Source organism: Chamaea fasciata, unplaced genomic scaffold, assembly GCF_029207755.1.
Source record: "Chamaea fasciata isolate MVZ Bird 193981 ecotype frontalis unplaced genomic scaffold, bChaFas1.0.hap1 SCAF_23, whole genome shotgun sequence".
Lineage (NCBI taxonomy): Eukaryota > Metazoa > Chordata > Aves > Passeriformes > Sylviidae > Chamaea > Chamaea fasciata.
This window is the reverse complement of record NW_027094108.1, coordinates 6,218,181-6,236,859: the sequence shown is the minus strand read 5'-3', so window position 1 is coordinate 6,236,859 and position 18,679 is coordinate 6,218,181. Positions and strand designations below refer to the sequence as shown.

Genomic DNA, 18,679 nt, shown 5'->3' with positions numbered 1-18,679 from the left:
CAGGTTGCTCTTAATGAGGTGATTCCTGGGATATTGATAGGGATTGACAACAGCTGTCACACACTGTATCTCATTTCAGCCTCTGAAGAGCAGCAGGCCAGACAGCAGAAATGACAGAATTATTAGGGTTGGAAGGGATTTCTGGAGATCATTCGTTTCAACCTCGCTGCCAAGGCAGGGACACCTGCAGCAGGTGACACAGGAATGCTTCCAGGTGGGTTTGGAATGTCTCCAGCGAGGGAGACTCCACGCCCTGCCCGGGCACCTGTTCCAGTGCTCTGCCACCCTCAGGGAATGTTCTTCCTCCTGCTGAGGGGATGCAGGAGCTGCGCAGGACCATTGCAGGGAAAACCCACACGGGAGCGTGTCCAGTGAGGTGCCCAAGGCTGCAGTGAGAGACTCGGCCCCGCAGCCCAGCTCGGCTCTTACCATGGACGAGGAGAGAGCCCTGCGGGCAGGGGGGCGGCGGGCGCGGGCCCAGCACAGGCGCCTGCGAGGAGGGAGGGATGCTGCCATAGGCTGAGGGAGACGAGGGCTAACAAGGACACAGCGGCAGCTCTAGACGGAGAGATGGAGCCCGGGACGGGCTGGGCACGTGGCGAGCCCGGTCTTACGGGGCGAAACGGTGTTTTGGGCCGGATCCTACGGGGAAAAAGGGGATTTTGGGCCCGGCCCAAGGTCGGGCGCGGCGGCCATGACGCCCTCCCGTCGGTGACCATGGCAACGACAGTGAAATCTCGCGAGATCTTCCCGCGCGGGCGATAGGTGGAGCACGAGCTCTCGCGAGAGTTGCGCGGGGGAGGAGGTGAGGGGACGGGCAACATGGCGTCGGAGGGCGACCTGGGTAGGAAGTGGGACCGGTGTTTGGCGGACTCCGCCGTCAAGCTGGGTAAGGGCGGCACGGGCACGGCGGAGCGGGAGGGCCCGGGGAAGAGCGGTGGTGGTCTCCTGGGCTCCCCGAACCTGGGAGAGCGGCCGCCGGCGTGTCCCCGCGGCGCGGGGCCCGGTGTCCCCCGCCGCCCCAGGTTCGCCTCAGAGCGGTCGTGAGCCCGGGAGGGGCTCGGGGTGTCCGGAGGATCCGCCCTCATCGCTGCCCCCGGCGTCGGGTAGAGCCGGCAGCCCCGGGCCTGGCAAGGTGACCTTGGCCGCGGGCTCGGACCCCCGGCGGGCCCGCTCCCGGCTCTGCGCCCCGGCCCGGCCCCGGCTTACCGCGCTCCGGGCGTGTTTCACCTCTGCTTACTCCCTGTGTCCAAGGTAAGAGGTTTCCATGGGAAATCGGCGTTCCGTAGGAGTTCTGGGAGCCCTCCCGGCCGGAATGAATGAGCGGCGGGCGGGCAGGACCGGCTCCTGGCGTGTCGCGACCTCGGCCGCCCTCGGCTCCGCTGCGGCGTGGGTTTGAGCAGCCCGTGCCGAGCGTTCACATCGCTCCCTGTGCCAGGGGGCTGCGTGTATTAAAAGCGATCGGCAGCGTGACACGCTGAGGGCTCTGGCACGTGTCACTCAGCACAGCGTGCGGAGTGTGACATTGAGAGGCGCCGTCCGTGTCCCAGCCCCGCCGTTCTGCCTTTCCGTTAACTAGGGGAACAGTTCTATTGGGGTTTTTTTCTCCCGTATTTATTTGCCCTTAAAGTGAGAGTTATGCACGTGGCTCAGTTTTCTGAGGCTCATTCACGAGGTTTCACGGAGTACTGGGAGTTTCAGGTGGCTGTGCTGTGCTTGCCCCGTGACACCGGGCAGAGCTTGTGGCTTCACAAAATGTGTTTGCACACCCAGATCTTCAGATTCCGTGTACAGAGCAAGAAATGCCGTGTCTGACACGACAGATCCTCCTTCCGCGTTGGTGCAGATGTCTCTTTGAGAACCATAAGTAATATCTGGGAGATGTGAATGTTTATTTCTTGTTGCTGCAAGGGCCTTGTGCTTGAAAGCTGATGAGGAACTCGGGGGTTTTAGTTGCCTAATTCTTTTCCATTAGAAAAGATGTTTAAGAATTTTAAGTAAACTGAAACTTCCATTGTTTATAACAGACCTTTGAAAAGTGTCAAGTGCTTCAGAGCAGTGTTTTTCCTTAAGAAATTCTATTCAGGTTAGTCTGACAAACATATCTGGACATGTTTATGTTTCCATGGCATTGGTTGCTTTATCATAAAATATTAAGTATGCCAAATTATAAACAAGGGCTTGTTCCACACTGCAGCTGTACATGTCACAGTCCTGTACATCCTCTGCCCCGGAGGCTGAAAGAAGTGGATACAGGGTTGATTTCACAGGATCTCAGCCTTGTTTGTGCTGGAAGGGACCCTAAAGCTCATCTTGTCCCACCCCTGCCATGGGCAGGGATACTTTCCACCATCCCAGGGTGCTCCAGGCCGTGTCCAGCCTGGCCTTGGACACTGCCAGGGATGGGGCAGCCCTGGGAAATCTGTGGCAGGGCCTCCCCACCCTCACAGGGAAGAACTTTTTCCCATTATCCAACCATATCGTGCCTCTGTCAGTGGGAAGCCATTCCCCCTTGTCCTGTCTCTCCAGGCCCTTGCAAACAGTTTCTTTCCAGCTCCCTTCAGGTACTGGAAGGCTGCAATGAGGTCACCCCAAAACCTTCTTTTTTTTCCAGGCTGAACAATCCCAATTCTCTCAGCCTTTTCCTCCCAGCAGAGCTGCTCCATCCCTCTGCTCATCCTGGTGCCTCCTCTGGACTCTCTCCAGCAGCTCCAGGTGCTCCCTGTGCTGTGCCCAGGGCTGGGGCAGCTCTGCAGGTGGGGTTTCAGAATCCCCCCTGTCCTGCTGCCCGCAGTGCTGGGGCTCAGCCCAGGGAATTCCTGGGCTGGGTCATGTCCTGCTCTCACCCCCAGCTCCCCCAGCTCCTTCTCCCAGGGCTGCTCTGAGCTCCTCATCCCCCAGGCTGGATGGATCCTGGGGGTTGTCCTGCCTGTCCCTAGAGGACACGAAAGAGCCACACTCACCTGTCACGTTGTGAGATGAAAAGGAAAAAAGGAAGTTTATTTGGGGGATCTCAACTTATCTAGTTTTTGGGATTTGGTCAAGGATTGGGGGATGAGAGGAACAACCCTCTGACCTCAGGGTCAACTCAAAAGCCCATCAATTTGTCTTTCCCCCGAGAACAAATGCGTGTTTACAGAACATCAGTCTTTGTTTGTCTGAGAAAACTCCAGTAGAAATGGAAACAAATCAGAAGGCTGAAAAATCAGAGCAACACCTGACCCGTGTGCAGCACCAGCACCTGCTCTTGTTAAACCTCCTGGGGTTCCCGTGGGCCACTCCTGGAGCCTGCCCAGGTCCCTGTGGACAGCCCTGTCCTTCAGCTGTGTGTGCAGCACTTAGCCTGGTGCCTGTCACTCCTCACTCTGCACTGGGCCTTTCTTTTTGATTCGGTGTTTTCTTCCATCCTAAAGTGGCAGCAGAAGAAAGAGAACCTGCCTTGTGCGCTGGTGCTCCAGTCTGAGGAATTCCAATGTTGGCTTCACGAGGATCTGAGCAGAGATCTCTGTTAAATTCATGTTTTTATTTGGCTGCCCAAAAAGGTCACATGTGCTGCATATCTTTATCAAACCCAGTGGGGTGGGCTCAGACACGTTTCTCTTCATGTGTGAGGGCACTTTTCTGGTTTGTGTGCTTTTACAACTGATCAGTAACTGAAGCATTTGTACTGGCAACCTCCTGCATGAACTGCGTGCTGACAACACAAATTTTTCTGTGCTGTCCCAGTGGGAATGATTGTTTTCTCTGCAGGGACATTAAAACCATGAGTGGTTGTGTTGATTTGTTTTGTAATATTACTGCAAAGTTTGCTGGAGTTCCCAATAAATTACCGAGGGTGGTTGTTGTACTGGAAACAGAGAAGGAAAGAAAATAAACACTTTTACTTGGGGATTTAGTTGTTACATGGGATACGGGATTTGGTAAATGTCTTTTTTTCCCTTTGGTGGCTGCAATTTCCTTCCCAAAGGCTCCTTTACATCCTCCCCGAGTGCTACAGCCAGGGAGATCTTCCCAGCCAATGGCTGGGGAAAAACAAACATTGTGATTAGCCCAGTGTTTTCCCATTGCAGACTCTCTAAATAAAGGAAAACACTGAATTTCTGAAGCCCTGCATGCACAACATTTCCCAGTGTCTGTGAGAACTGTGGGCAGATAACTCCTGTGGATTAGTTTGAGGGCTGGTGGGACATGGGAAACAAAAAAGGGGGAGAAGGGGAGGTGGAGCTCTCAGGCTGGCTTTATTAGCAAAAATGTGGTTTAAATTCCAGCTGTGCAGCCTGGCCTTAGCCCATCAGGATTCCCACTCTGCTCTGTAAGTCGGGGTTTGTCCTTAACTCTCTGTTTGTAGTTGTGCAATACTGTTTTAGTTGGAGACCAGGCTCCTGAAAAAAAACTTGATCTCCTGCCCCCAAAACTTCCAAAATAAATATTTATCTTGTGTCGCATCTTTTGAAATCCTGTATTATGTTTTCGAGCTCTTGGTCACTACCTGTGTGGATCTTGTAATTTAGTATTAACTTTTTCCTGTTAGCTCCAAACAGAGGATGTTGTCAGGCGTTGTCAGGACAGGATTTCATTTCAAAGACTCAGTAAATCTTTTCATGCCTGCACAGAACATTGAGCCATTGTTAAATGGAGCTTGTGGTCACCTCATTTTTATTAGGATGATATTTATATGTTTTGCTAATTATGAGGTGGTATCCAGGTGGTTTTGTTCCTCTGCCATTGCAGATGTAGTTTGTGAGCACAGTGTCTGTGTGCAGGGGACTGGGTTGTGCTTTCTGAGCTGCCCAGGGGGTTTCTGAGGGACAATCTGGGTCCTGCTGGCTCTGGCTTTGCTCCGTCCTCAGGCCTTTTCACCCAGGCTGTCATTTTTGACTTCCTGTTCCTTTTTTTTCATTCTGATACTGATTTTCCTGCAGAAAAGCTGCTTGTTACTTTCTTACAGAAAACTTGTTTGTTTGGAGTGTGGGAACAGGGGCTTGAACTAGCGTGGCTTTCTTTTCCTTCCTCAGCTCCTGTGTCCTCCCCAGCCTTCACAGCCATTCCTTCCTTCCCATCAGCAGAACTCTGCAGAGGAGGGGTGATGAAGTAAACACTGTTGTGGTCTTCCTCCATCCTGCAGGCTCCAAACCCTGTTCAAAGGGTTGGTTTGTTTGTTTAACTGATGGATAGTTCATGGCTGTTTATTTGGAAAGACAATTACTCACAAAAGATTGACAGAGGTGGGTTTTTTTTGCTGAAGGGCTGTAATTTTGGACAAATTATTATTCTGTGCTGTTTGCAGGGGACAGAGAGGCAATAAAGAGTATGTGTGGAAGAGAGGGAGGTTTATGTGCCCACGTGTCTTGGTTTGTTTTGAAGCTGTTGTTGTTTTAAATGAGTTGAACTGTAATTTCCCTGATACTGGGAGGTAATCTGAGGGAGCTGTTTGCTTCCTGACTTGTGTGTGTGAAGTTGATGTGTTGAAGTTAATTTTTTTTTTCAGGAGAGAATGTTTTGATATATGTCTGTGACTGACCAAAATTCAGCCTGGAAGCTTGTAAATAACCCAGTGCAGTGATTTCATTTTCCTCTAATCCTCTGTTTTGACATCTGAAAATAAAATGCTTCTAATTTCCGTTTAATAAGGATTTTTTTTTTTTTTAAGAGAAAAGGGCACTTTGAATTCTCCTGCAACTGTTAACATGATTTTTTCTGCCTTTCATCATCTGGCCTGCTTGAATAGCTGTTCTGTTAATGGCAAGGTTAAAATTGTATTGTTTGTGCCATTCCACAGATTGGATATTTCACAAAGAATCATTGTATGGATTGCAATGTCAGTATTTTTAAATAATCCTTCACATGGTTATGGATAGGATCAAGTCAGTCTATATAATGATAAAACTTGATTACACTTTCTGAAAACTGGATTAAACTTTGTCTAAATATACAAAAATCCTGAAATTCCTGTTTTGAAGTGTTTTTTTGCTTGGCAGTTGTATTGTGGCCATCCAGTCTTAGCTCCCAGGCCAGGCTTGTTCCAAACTCCTTTGGGGTTCTGTTTTTAGTGCTGGAGAACGTGGATGTTATGTGAGCACACAACTACATCGTTGTGTGAGCTTTGTTGGAACCCCAGCAAGTTATTTTTCCTGGTTGTACAGAGGATCCAGCTCTACTAGTTGTGTCTTGCAGCAGAGCCAGTAGTGTAAATATGAACTGCTCGTGGCTCAGGCTGTGCAGGGAGGCAGCACAGACAACAAAAAATGTTTCCCTTGGAAGAGCAGGGCAAATGCTGTTCTGAGAATAGGCTTTTAGTCCAAAACCTAACAGCAACATTTAGTTATGATGTTAGCAGAGCTCTGAATACAATGTCCAGTTACAAATTGAGGGGGTGTTATCTTCTGTTGGGAGAAAAAGCCAGGAAACTCTTTAGGAATGCAGGTCTCTCCTGGCTGGGTTGTGCCCTGCTGTTCCCTTGGCTGGCACTCGGGGTGAGTCAGGGAGCTGTGCCCTGCTGGGGAGTGCCCCACAGCCGTGCCAGCCTGCTCTTGGTGGCCTTTGGAGCCACAGAACCTGAGAGGAGAGCTGTGACAATCCATCTGCAGCCCTTGCAAACCCCAGACCTCCTAAGCTCTGCTCCACGGGAAATGAGCCCCAAATGCCCTGACATCCTGAAGCTCTGCATTAGTGCATGGATAAGATGCCAGCTCTGCCTTTTTTGGAGGTGGCATGCAGTGGCAGTGCCCAGGGGAAAGGGCCTGTGGCCAAGTGATATCCTGAAGTTTGGTCCTTGGGAAGTTACAGCAGTAGGTGGGAACAAGATTTGGTTGTTTTTTAATGTCAGTTTTCTGAGAGAATCCTTTCAGGGCTGCTGGCACACCTTTGGTGTTAATGAATGAACAGTGAGAGGTTTGAGAAGGATCAGGCTCCTTTTCTCCTCATTCCTGCCAGTGGCATGTCCCTGAAACTCTTCTTGCCTCTGTTTCTGAGCTGGGCCAGCAGACGTCAGTGCTGGCCAGCCTGTGCTGGGTGGGTGTGAGGCAGCAGCATTGCCAACCCTCATAGCTGGGCTGCAGAAGCCCTGAGTGTGGTGTGTTTACTCCTGCTAAATCTTCCTTTTCAGCAATGTTACTGTTTTTATTAGCAGAACGTGTAATTATTTCCTGTCAGAGGGGTGTTATGAGAATATTGCTGATTTTTTATACGGGAGCTTCTAAAGCAAGCACAGCCCTGATTTGTCTAAAAGCTTGGTGCAGCACTGATCATAGAATCCCAGAATGGTTTGGAGTTGGAGGCACCTTAAAGCTCATCCAGTCCCACCCCTGCCACGGACAGGGACACCTTCCACCAGCCCAGGGTGCTCCCAGCCCCACCTAACCTGGCCTTGGACATTTGCAGGGATGGGGCAGCCCCAGCTTCTCTGGGAAATCTGTGCTGGGGCCCCCCCGCCTTCACAGGGAAGTTGCACTATCTCATCATAGAGCAGCTTCCACTCCTCTCCCCTTCCCCTTTTAAAGGAGGGAGGAAAGGTTTGTGCCCTGAGGTCTCACAGTTCATTCCCCAGTCTCTGCCCCAGTGTCACCGTGGTTCTTGTGCCATCACAGGCCCTTGGTGCTGCTCCTGTGCCCCTGCAGCAGTGCTGCTGTTCACCCAGGGTTTGCCTTTGGGCAGCGCTTGACCTGACCCTGGGTGCTTAAGGGTGAAGGCAGCCCCTGAGAGCACGTTGGATTTTGGATTATAATGACATGGGGATATTAATATTTTGTTATTCCAGTTTTTCTCTGTTACTACAGTCAGATGCTCGTATAAAACAAAACTCTCTTTTTTTCTGCTTCTTTCTTGAGTGCTTGGTATATAATTTCACAGTGTTTTCTTCTAGTGTCTGTGCTCATTTTTCTGTCTGCTCTGCAAACAATCCACACCACAGGGGAGATGGGAATGAAAGCTTCAAAGTTGGTGTTTGAAGAAAATCTGATTCCTGCCACTAAGACCTTGCAGAGAGTCTGCTTAAAATTAATTCTCTCCGTAAATAAGTGATTTCATGGTCTCGGATTTCTAACTGGTGCTAAGTGCTGCCCTGTGAAGGCCCTGGTGTGTGAAGGCAACTTCCCTCCACATTTGTGCAAAGCAATTCTTTATGTGTCTTGTCAGAGTAGGATTGGAAGCCGAAGCTCTCGGTTTTCTATTAGTGTGTGTGGAATGGCAAAGGAAAATAATAGTTTTCATTTTGGGATTAAGTAATTGAAAACCTTCCAGCTGCTATAGTAACAGCAACACATCTGCCAGATGTCAGTGAGCATGTTTTAATCCTTCTATTTTAAGTTTCAAGCTATTGAAGCAAAGTACATCTAGGTGTGGCTGTGTTAGTAGCTGCCTCAGCCTGTAGCTACTTGGGTAGCCTAGGAGAGAACCGTGTCGTATCACTGTTGGAGCAACTGCTGATTAAATTTATAGAAAAAGCTTTTCCCAGATGTTCTTAGGGGGCAGGAGCCCATCCTGAAGATTTGTGTTTCTCTCTGAGACACTTTTATGATGTCCTGTTGAGCGTACAGCACGTGTTCTCCTGCATGTTAGATTGATTGGAGGTACTGGGACGTTTTTCTTGGAAGGTGTAAGAGCCAAAAAAGTAGAAAGGAGAAGTTTTGGCGCCTGGGCTTGCTGCTTAATGCCAGCTCCGTGTGGCTGTGCCGCCCTGTGTGCCTGGGGTGTGGAGTGGGGATCAGGGGTGAGGTGTCCGCACAAGTGTCCTGTCCCCTGTTGACACTGTAAATGAGTTTAGGCTGAGGTGATGGATGTGGGGTGGAAGAGGCTGTTTTTCTAGTTAAACATTTTAAACTGTCAGAGAAGGTGAAAAATGGCTTGTACTCTTTCCTGTGGCCTTTTCCTCCAAAGAGTCAGTCATGCAAGAGAGGGAGGGAAAATGTGCCTGGTGTGGATCAAGCCCTTTGCTTTTCCATGTTCGTTTGTTTTTCTTGTAAGATAAACCTTTCATGTTTTATTGTTATGAAGTTAAAGCCCGGCCCAGAGGTGCTGATCTTTAGGAGGAACAGCTGGAGCGTCCCCTGGTCAGGTGGGCGGCTCTTTGAAGCGACATGTTGCCTCTTTGAGAGGAAATGGAGCATGTGAGAACTTCAACCTGTAAAACTCATCATCAGCTCTGCCATTGTTTATCTCTGCTGTAACTTTATATAGAATTAAAGTGAAATGCACGACTTTGCTCCCGAGGCAAGATGGTTTTGCTCCCCCTTGGTCCTGGAGACACAGGAAATGACCACATAACCACAAATACTTTCTAGTGGAATGAAGATGAGTGACAAACTTCCCGCAGAAAGAGGTTCTTAACCAGACGGGCTGAGGAATTAACTGTAGCTGAAGGTTCTGGCTTTAAGTTAGAGTCAATTTCTAACTGTTCAAAGCAAGTAGAGAAGAGCAAATGCTGTACATGCGGGGGCTGATGTGAGGGGCAGAGCTGGTGTTTCTGGTGGACAGGGCCTTGTGGTCACGGTGGTTTGGAGCACAGGCTGTAGTCTGTGCCTGACCCAAGCTGCCTGGGAGATGAGGAAGGCTAAGGTACTTTTATGTCTTTGTTTCTCAAGTTGCCTTCTTGCACAGAAGGCCAGAATCCATTAGCTGTCAGATCTCCTCCTTCACTTCTCTGTAGCATTTTCATTACCTAAAGCAAGGTCTTAGCTGTCTTCCCATAATTTTTTTGTACTCATTGTCACTGTAGACTCCTTACAGCTGGAATACAGTGCAATGATAGCCTTTAAAATTGCACAAAAAAATGCACTTGCATGAAGAACAATCCCTTCAAATGAGCTGCTTCAGAAAAAGCTTTCTTAAGAGAGTGTGGTTTTTCCTAAGTCAGTCATGCTGGACCACATCTGTTTAACAGTGGTTTTGTTGTGGGGGAAGGCTTTGTTTGTGTTTTGGGCTTAGGCTGAATTGCAGTTGACATAAATAATAAATTTTTCACCTTTTAAGTGCAGCCCTTACAGAGGGGCTGTAATGTGAGAGAAGATCTGAAGGAGGTGAAGAGAGTACAAGATAATGATAATTTCTGGAAGCAAATGGAAAGAAACTGTATTAATTAAAGCTGCTTCCTTAGTGCAGGGTTGTGTTAAGACAAGACAGGAAGCAGTTCACCACCAGGCTGGGGAGAATAATGTGGGTTTGACTGGTAACACGGAAAGTGTGGTGACATTAGAAACTGCCCAGGCTGTGCATCGAGATGATGCAGAATTTGTCATCCTGTAAATCATTTCTCATTGATTAGCTAAGCTGTTTGGATTGGCAGAGGGGATCTTCTCAGGGACAGGAAGCGTAGGACTGGGATCACTCTTTCATGGCAGGGCTGCTGACCTGGGCACTTCACACAGTCCTGGTGCTGTCTGAACAGAAGGAATCCCCCCACCGGGTCCTGCCCAGCCCTGAAATGCAACAGCCCAAACCAAACCCGCTCAGCCACGGCTTGTAGGAATGGGCTGGCAGAGGAGCCAGGTTAGGGTGCCAAAAGGGATGGATTCTGGAAGATAGTAATTATCTTTAATGGCATAAACACTGTGGGAGAGCCAGCACCAGCTGCGCTGTAGCAGAGGTACAGCAGGAAGGCTCTGTTGGGAGGGGCTGGGGGGATTACAGCGTGAGCTGTGGCTCTCAGGGAGCCCTGATGTCTCCTCCAGGCTGCGGGTGAACACTGCTCAGTGCCACAGGTCTGAACGAGCTGCTGCAAGGAGTGTCTCTCACTGTCTGACAGGCACAGAAACCCTGACACTCCCAGCAGACATCTGAGGATCCTGGACTTTCCCTTTGCTGTGCAAATGATCAGAGTGAAACCCTGACCTTCTGTGCAGTGCTGGGGCTCTGCAATGTCTGGGGGAGTTATGTCAGGAGGGCTTGGCGGGCGGTCACAGCTCTGCCTGCGTGTTCTGTAACTCCAGAGTTGTAATGACCTGGTAAAGTAGTTACCTCTGGCACAACTGAGAATCTGTAGTAAAATGAAAAGGGTTTTCAAACCAACTCCCCTTTCCAGCTCCCAGTAAAGACAGAGAGTGAACGTGAGGGGCGTTGCTCAGATGGTGTGTGCTCACCTCTGTACTAACATTCAGGGATTTGTAATGAACAGAAGATGTGGGATGCTTAGTTAAGGTACAAGGTGGTGCATCCTAATGTTCTGAGGATATCAAGTGTTTTTTTGAGTAATCTGTTCTTCGATAGAAACTACCAATGTACTTTTTACAAGGAAAAAAATTGAAGAGCACAAGGAAACTTTAAAAAAAAGAAACATCATCCTGTATGCCACGAGGGTATAGGATTCCTTGGCATTGTTCTGGTCTCAACCCACTTACTAATGCATTCAACAGGATCATGTGCTTTTAGGAATATAAAAAAATACGTATTTTAATTAACAAACCCATTATATTTAATTTCATATATTGAAAGGAGACAGTTGAAACTCATAACAGGATGTGTTTGCTGCAAAATAAACCCAAAACTGTTGATTTGGTTTTTTTCTAATCCACATATGCATGACTGATTTTTTCTTTTTCTTTTTTCAAACTTTTGTACTTCCGTGCCTTATCTAAAATTCTTCTCTTCAGTGGATGTAATTAAAGGTAGAATTTTCCCACTCAGCTGCAAGTTTTCACTGTGGTATTTTTTGGGTCCTGAGAGGAGTTTTGCAGACTTGCCTGACATCTTGCACAAAATCATAAGCTCACATTCCAAGGAAAGCAAAAAATGATTTTAAAATATGTCGAGTTTTTTAGTGACGCTGAATAATTTTGTTTCAACTGCTGCAGTTATTTCTCTGTATAGTAAAAGGATGTGAAAAATCATTCACTCCTAATGTGTTTAAATATGCTCCATAATGAATGTTGTGGATGTGAAAGATAAGCAGCCTGGAGCTTTCTTTGTAAGGTATAGGGTAACACAAAGCTTCAAAGTTCTGCTGCCCTCAGGACACACATTGAAGCAGTTAAAGTAGTGAGATAAACGAAGTACAATGAGATATTCATCTGCAGAATCTGAAGCTCAAGGACACAATAAGTTTTCATTTAAGAGTTTCTCATTTGCTGACAATGAGCCAAATAAATTTTAATTCCACATCGTAGATGGTGACAGAAATTCAGGAACTTACCCCGGGTTGAGAGTCTGGTTTGTTTCCCAGATATTTCTGATAATGTACTTATTACATATGTTGGGATTCTAATCTGAATTAGCTGCTTACAGTTACTTAAGAAAACAAGAATTGTTTTTCTCAGGTTTGTTATGTAAGAACTCTCTGGTTTGGTGTGCTGAAATAACCTGTAGTTGGATAGTTATAGTCTGATATTCCTGAGTTGGAATAAAGAATTACTGTAAAGAACTAAATCATTTTCCATTACTTTGGTTTATCTTTGTCCTCACCTGCTGCATTTTTTCTTACAGGTGCTGGATTTGGATTAGGAATTGTTTTCTCAGTCATCTTCTTCAAAAGTAAGTACACTGCACTAATTTTGACTGCCTGGCTTCCAACTTTCCATCTGTTGTAGGTACAGTTAGAAATCTTTGAGGCATGTAAAAGTTAATCAGTTTGTTAGACCAATTCATTGTTTGTCCTGTCTTTTCCATTGAAATGGAGTGCCCAAAACTTTTAGCTGTTGTGTAACAAGGTTGTTATCCACGGCACCTCCCTGAGCTCCTTCTGTGCTCAGCTCAAATCCTGCAATGGCAGGAAACCCTGAGCCAAATCACTGGAGCCGTGTGTCCACACATCAGTTTATGCCAGCCTTGCCAGGGCTTTAAAACTGATCCTGGTTCTTCAGCTGTGCTTTAAAACAGTAATTTTCAGTAATACCTTGAATTCAGAGATTGCTCTCTGTTAAATTCTAAACACATGTTACTGTTAGTCTTCTTCTGTAGTGGGCTGGTTTGGAGGATTTTAGAACTTGCAAATGCCTAGAGTGCATCTTCTAGTAATTTGTTCTTTCTTGGTGCTTTTAGAACAATATATAACAAAGAGTTTTCCTTGACTTTTCCTCTGTGCTTGCCTCTCTCACAGGAAAGACATGGCCTATTGCCTTTGGGTCAGGGATGGGGTTAGGAATGGCTTATTCCAATTGTCAACACGACTTCCAATCTCCATATCTTCTCCATGGTAAATTTGTAAAGGTAAGTATCAGTGAGTCTTGTGGTTTGACATTGGCCCAACACTAGGCATGCAGGAAAGCCAGAGGAGAGAGGAAAAAACTAATGAAGGGTTCATGAGTTGAGATAAGGACCGGGAGAAAACACTTGAAGGGCAAAACAAGTTCAACTTAAAGTTGCAAAGTGAATTTATTACTAACAAAATCAGAGGAGGATAATGAGAAGTAAAATAAGCCCTTGAAACACATTTTCCTCCCCACCTCTAATCTCAGGTGGTGAACTGACTGACATCCATCCCCACCATCCTGTCCCTCCACACTCCCTCCTTCCCACCAACAGCATGGGGGGAACAGGATGCTGCGGCTCTGGGTCAGTTCATCACCTCATGTTTTCTTCCCCTGTGAGACTGTGGGGTTCCTCCCACAGGAGACAGTTCTCTCTGGACTCCAGTGTGGGTCCAATGTCATGAGCAGCAGTCCTCCCAAAACTGCTGCAACGTGAATTCCCCCCTTGGGTAAACAGTCCTCCCCAAACTGCTGCAGCATGGGTCACTCTTCCACAAGGTGCAGTCCTGCAAGGACAGGCTGCTCCAGCCTGGAAACAGGGGCCCTTTCTCTGCTGGATCACAGCCTGCCCCAGGGATCCACCTGCTCCAGTGTGGGCAACTCCCCCACAGGCTGTGGGTGGATCTCTGCATCCCCCGTGGATCCCCAGGGGCTCTGGGTGGATCTCTGCATCCCCTGTGGATCCCCAGGGGCTCTGGGTGGATCTCTGCATCCCCTGTGGATCCCCATGGGCTATGGGTGGATCTCTGCATCCCCTGTGGATCCCCAGGGGCTGTGGGTGGATCTCTGTGTCCCCTGTGGATCCCCAGGGGCTGCAGGGGCACAGCTGCCTCACCATGGTCTCACCACAGGCTGCAGAGGAATCTCAGCTCTGGCTCCTGGAGCACCTCCTGCCCCTCCTTCCCCACTGACCCCGGTGTCCCCACGTTGTTTCCCTCACATGTTCTCACCTCCTCCTCTTCTCTGGCTAGAATTAATACTGCACCACTACCTTTATTTTGATTTTCTTCTTAAATAGGTAATCACAGAGGCATTGCCATCATCTCTAACTGGCCCAGCCTTGGCCAGCAGCATGTCCATCCTCAGAGCCATCAGGGATTGGCTCTGCTGGATGTGGTGGAAGCTTCTAGCAGCTTCTCACAGCAGCCGCCTCTGTGGCCCTCTGCTACCAAAAACCAGGCTGTGCAAAACCAACACACAGTGCTGCCTACCATTGGTTGGTAACTGTTTGTACGTCAGATTATCCACTTACATGGATATTCCTCTGCCTTTCCCAAAGGAGTGCTGGTAGGAAGAAACTTGTGTTGCCAGAGCTGGAATGTTCCCCTGCTCTTTAATATCTGGTATGTTTAACAGTAAATGTACTAGACTGAATACATGGAATTAGTTTAGCAGATCCTGCAGGTAGCTTTTCCCACAGCCTGAAAACACAATAAAAATGCGTGTCAGAAAAGCAGAAAAACTAAACTAGTCTTAAGATTCTTCAGACTTTAAAAGAGATGAGCTGGGAAGAAACTGAAAGGCCTATCAGGTAGATCTGCTTGTGGAAGTGGATCTTTGATCTTCTGTTGGGTTTTGGGTTGGTTTTTTTCAATATGAAAACACTGATCACTTGTAAGTTTTGTGGCTTGTTTGTCTGCATAGTAATGTAGTTAGTCTGGAAAAACAATGTATCCTGTAAGCCATTTTGAAGAGGATAATTTCAATGAGTTCAGTATTAGCACTGAAGTAAAATATTTAAAATTTTACCATGCCGAATTAAAATTTTTGAGAATAGATTAAATAGCAGGAACCATTTGTGCAGTTGCAAACTGGCGGCAGTGTACCAGTCCACAAACTGTCTCCATTAGTATTTTCTTAATTTCTTCATGTATCAGAGCTGGGGCTGTGATAATGGTAATTTATCACTGTGGCATCTGGAAACAAAAGGAATGTGTGTGTGCTTTGGAACCACACACAGGAATGGCCTGGTTAAATAATTTCAGTGACACTGGTGGAGAGGCATCCACTAGGAAATATTTACAGTTCCTTTAGCACTTCAGACAGTACTGAGGTAAAATATTCTGCCAGGAGCTTCTCCTGCAGGACACAGAGTGCAGAAATCCCTCCTGAATCGCTCCTCTGCCTGGTGCAGGAGGCCTGCAGGGGTTTCCAGGCTTTTCCTGGTGCTTGTAGAGCTGCAGGGTGAGCCCAGTCCTCAGATTTACTGGCAGATGAGCTTTTGCCAGCCTTCTGCAGCCCTACCAGACATACCTGCTCACAGATATTCTCTCCAGCTGCCTGTTAAAGGGAAATAATTACAACATTCTCCAACCAATAAAATCTTTGGAGAGCATTGTAGAGAACCTGACTTGGATGCAGCTGATCAGCATTACCAGCTACTGCCCAGAATCAAATTAATATTCTTTGTGGCTCTTTTGGCCAGATTTGTTAACATTAAAATGTGTTAGTACACCACACCATCCTGAGGCTGTTCCTGCAGTTCATGTCTCCAAGAAAAAAAAAAAAAAAAAAAAAGCTGGACTGACATGTCTGTGGTTTCATGTGAGTGATAACTGCACTGCTCACATGTTCTGGGAGAGCATTATTCATTCAAGGATGCTTGTTCCTAGGGATGTTGGGCAGCAGAAAACAGTGTCTGGTCACCCTAGGGAGGGATTTTATTTGGATTAAGGACTAATCAGGAGCAGGGTGGTCCTTGGAAGCATGAGGTAACTGGAAGGACACTTCAGATGCCTGAATGGCACCAGACAAATAGTTTCCAGTGCAGTGTCTCCATGGCTTTCTCTGGCACAAAGAGGCTGAGAGAGGGAAAACACAGATGAAGCCATCTAATGGTTAATGTCATTAATTCCCTCCAAAATGTCATGTCATGGATAATGGCTCCAGGGTTATTACAACAAAATTATTTCATTTCTCTTGGTTAGGAACATGGAAAATATTGTTGTATTATCACTCATCCATGTTTTTCCTAGAAAAATTTGTTGTAACTAAACTTTGTAGGGTTTCCTTTACAAAACTGAGTTCTGTTCAAATGCTAAATTGTCAAAATGATAGAATCTTGAAGAAATTCAGCCTTATTGGAGGGAAATGTAACATGCATCAACTTGGTTGAATTTATTTCTAGTTTTCTGAGCCTGTCAAGTTCACAGGATCACAGGAGAACTTGAGTTGGAAAGGACTTCAAGGAGGGTCAGCTGTGGGGTCAGACCAGGTTACTCAGGCCTTTACACAGTTGGGATTGTTGATTCTTCAGGATCAAGTTCTTAATTCTGAGTCCTGGGTCGAAATGAGGGAGGACAGAGGACCTTCAAGATACTGAATGATCAGGAGATGTCAGAGTGTTGTGGCTGTAACTTGGGTCATCACACTGCCCATCCTTTGGGTTAGAAATTCCCTCATGAAACCCCAACACCAGTGCAGGAGCTGTTCCTCTAGACCCAAAGAATACTTAAAGTGCAGCAGAGTTCTCATTTGTGGTCAAAATATTCTGAGGGCTTTTTAAGTAATTTGATCAAGTGGTTTTCACTGTGACTTCAGCAGAATTGAAAATCAGCATGTCACAATTATTTCAAGGCTTAAAGTGCTATGGCTGTGAATTACACAGCCTGGATTTCCTAGCAAAATGGAAAATATCCTATTTTTCAGGTTATTTAGCCTGTATTATAACCCAAACCTCACAATCCTGTACTTTGATAGGAGCGTGGATTTATATTGATGTGCAAGAACACAAGAAGGCAACTGCAGCCTTTCCTCTTGTTCTTTGTGGCTTTGATTTCAGTCTGATTTCTCTTCAGCCCACGAACAGTTAACCTGACCAATAATGTGGGGGTTTTTTAAAGTAGCCAATTTATCAGAATGGAGGGTTATGCATGAAAACATGGCATGCTTCAAGCCATGCTTAATTCCTCCATATACAACCTCTTACTTCAGCAAAGGATGAAAACGTTCCCTACCCTCTGGAAATGTTACAGAGCTCCATGACTTGCTTTACATCCTGCAGCACCTTCCATGTAAGGCACCCAAATGGCTTTTTAATAATATAAGCCTTCTTGCTTTACAGGAACAGTGACTAATGGCTAAGACTATCCCAGTGGGAAGGAAGGAGAAATCAATGATTATTCCTCAGGAATACTGAAGTGCCCCTGGAATAAGCCAAGATTCTTCAGTAACGATCACCAGTAACTCTTTATACTCCAACAAACTGTTTCTGTCTATGAAACAAAGTTCTGTTGCTTGTTTTGTATCGTGTCTGAAAAGTGCAAGGAAGAGCTCTTCTGGGAAATAAATAAAAGAAAAACGTCTTTCTCTGGTGTGTTGACTTTGTATGTGAGTGAGAGAGGGAGAATGGAAGGAGAGAACTTCATTTGGAGTAGCCAGCAGCTGGGACCACCTGGGCCACTGGGAGAGCTCCTCAGCAAAGCCAGCCATCGTCTGTTCCTCCCCACTCCTGAGAGCAACCCCCATCCACCATCCAGTTCAAAGAAGCATTCCCACCTCATAAATCACCCACTAGACCCCTGCTGCTTGTGCTGGTGTTTGGAGAGGAATATAAATACTCCTATGTCCTGTTTGTACAGTTGCCCTTTAAAATGGGAATTTTGTCCTCTCAGAAGAGGCAAAATCCAAACTGTGTGACGGCTGCAGCAAGGCCCTGCTGCCTCTCGTAGCTTTGGGTCGTGGAGTGACCCCTGTTTGAAACTTCCCAGGATCGTGGGTGAGTTAAACACATCCTCGTGCCATCTGGCTCTCAGCTTACCCTTCAGGCTGATTGTTTTTGCACCCCTCTTCTGTGGGAGAACAGAGAGGTTTCCCTGTCTGGGAATGGGTCACAACTACTTAAAGCTCTTCATTGCCTTGCCAAGACGCTGCTCAAAGTGTTCCCTTCTTAACATCCACCCCAGTCCTTGTGCTGCCTTGTTGGCACGTTGTCTGCTGCTCTTCCCCTGGCTCAGGAGCCTGTCTTCACTGCTCCTTTACTCAGCACAATTCTCTAGCTATGGAGATGAGTCCATGATCTCTTTTCTTTGTTTCGCACTTGTGTGTTGTCCATGTAGCACAAGGAGTGAATGCATGTCTCAGGAGGGAACGGGAATGGCGTAGGTTGATGCAGAATTTCCCTTTACTGAAAGCCTGTTGTGCTGCATGGCGAGTGCTGATAGATGGAAAAGTGACGGAACAACTCCTCCTATTTTGCACGGCAAATAGGAGAAAAGAAAACAAGTTGTGCGATGGTTTGTTTTTTAAACCATGTCAGGAAAGGAAGGGGATGGACTGAGGGGTAGGCTGGAGTTCAGAGGGCTTGAGAAACTCCTTATCTTCCAGGCCTGAGGTGTGGGTGCTGCTGCAGCCCTGCATCCCCACCTCTCCTGGGCACTGCTCTGTGGATCCTGCGCTCTGGAGGAACATGTTGAGCTGTGCCCAGAGTCAACAGACGCTGAGGAGCTCGCCCGGAGCAAAGGACTTGTGAAATAAAATAGCTCCGGTGCCAGAGCAGCTTTAAG

The 18,679-nt window shown here is 47.2% G+C and overlaps 1 protein-coding gene across 1 annotated transcript; it reads left to right on the top strand.

Moving 5' to 3' along the window:
• Positions 1-782: 782 nt before the first annotated feature.
• MICOS10 (mitochondrial contact site and cristae organizing system subunit 10) lies at positions 783-17,482 on the top strand. Its single transcript, XM_066203023.1, has 4 exons — positions 783-889; positions 12,412-12,459; positions 13,025-13,134; positions 17,239-17,482. Exons 1-4 carry the CDS (start codon positions 823-825, stop codon positions 17,245-17,247), a joined length of 234 nt encoding a protein of 77 aa, XP_066059120.1. The 5' UTR covers positions 783-822; the 3' UTR covers positions 17,248-17,482.
• The last annotated feature ends 1,197 nt before the right edge of the window (positions 17,483-18,679 follow it).

Bases quoted from the DNA above. Each gene is read 5' to 3' on its own strand.
- MICOS10 (XM_066203023.1), top strand. From the start codon at position 823: ATGGCGTCGGAGGGCGACCTGGGTAGGAAGTGGGACCGGTGTTTGGCG. The intron at 890-12,411 runs GTAAGGGCGGCA...TTTTTCTTACAG, and splicing joins GGACTCCGCCGTCAAGCTGG to GTGCTGGATTTGGATTAGGA. The intron at 12,460-13,024 runs GTAAGTACACTG...CCTCTCTCACAG, and splicing joins CTCAGTCATCTTCTTCAAAA to GAAAGACATGGCCTATTGCC.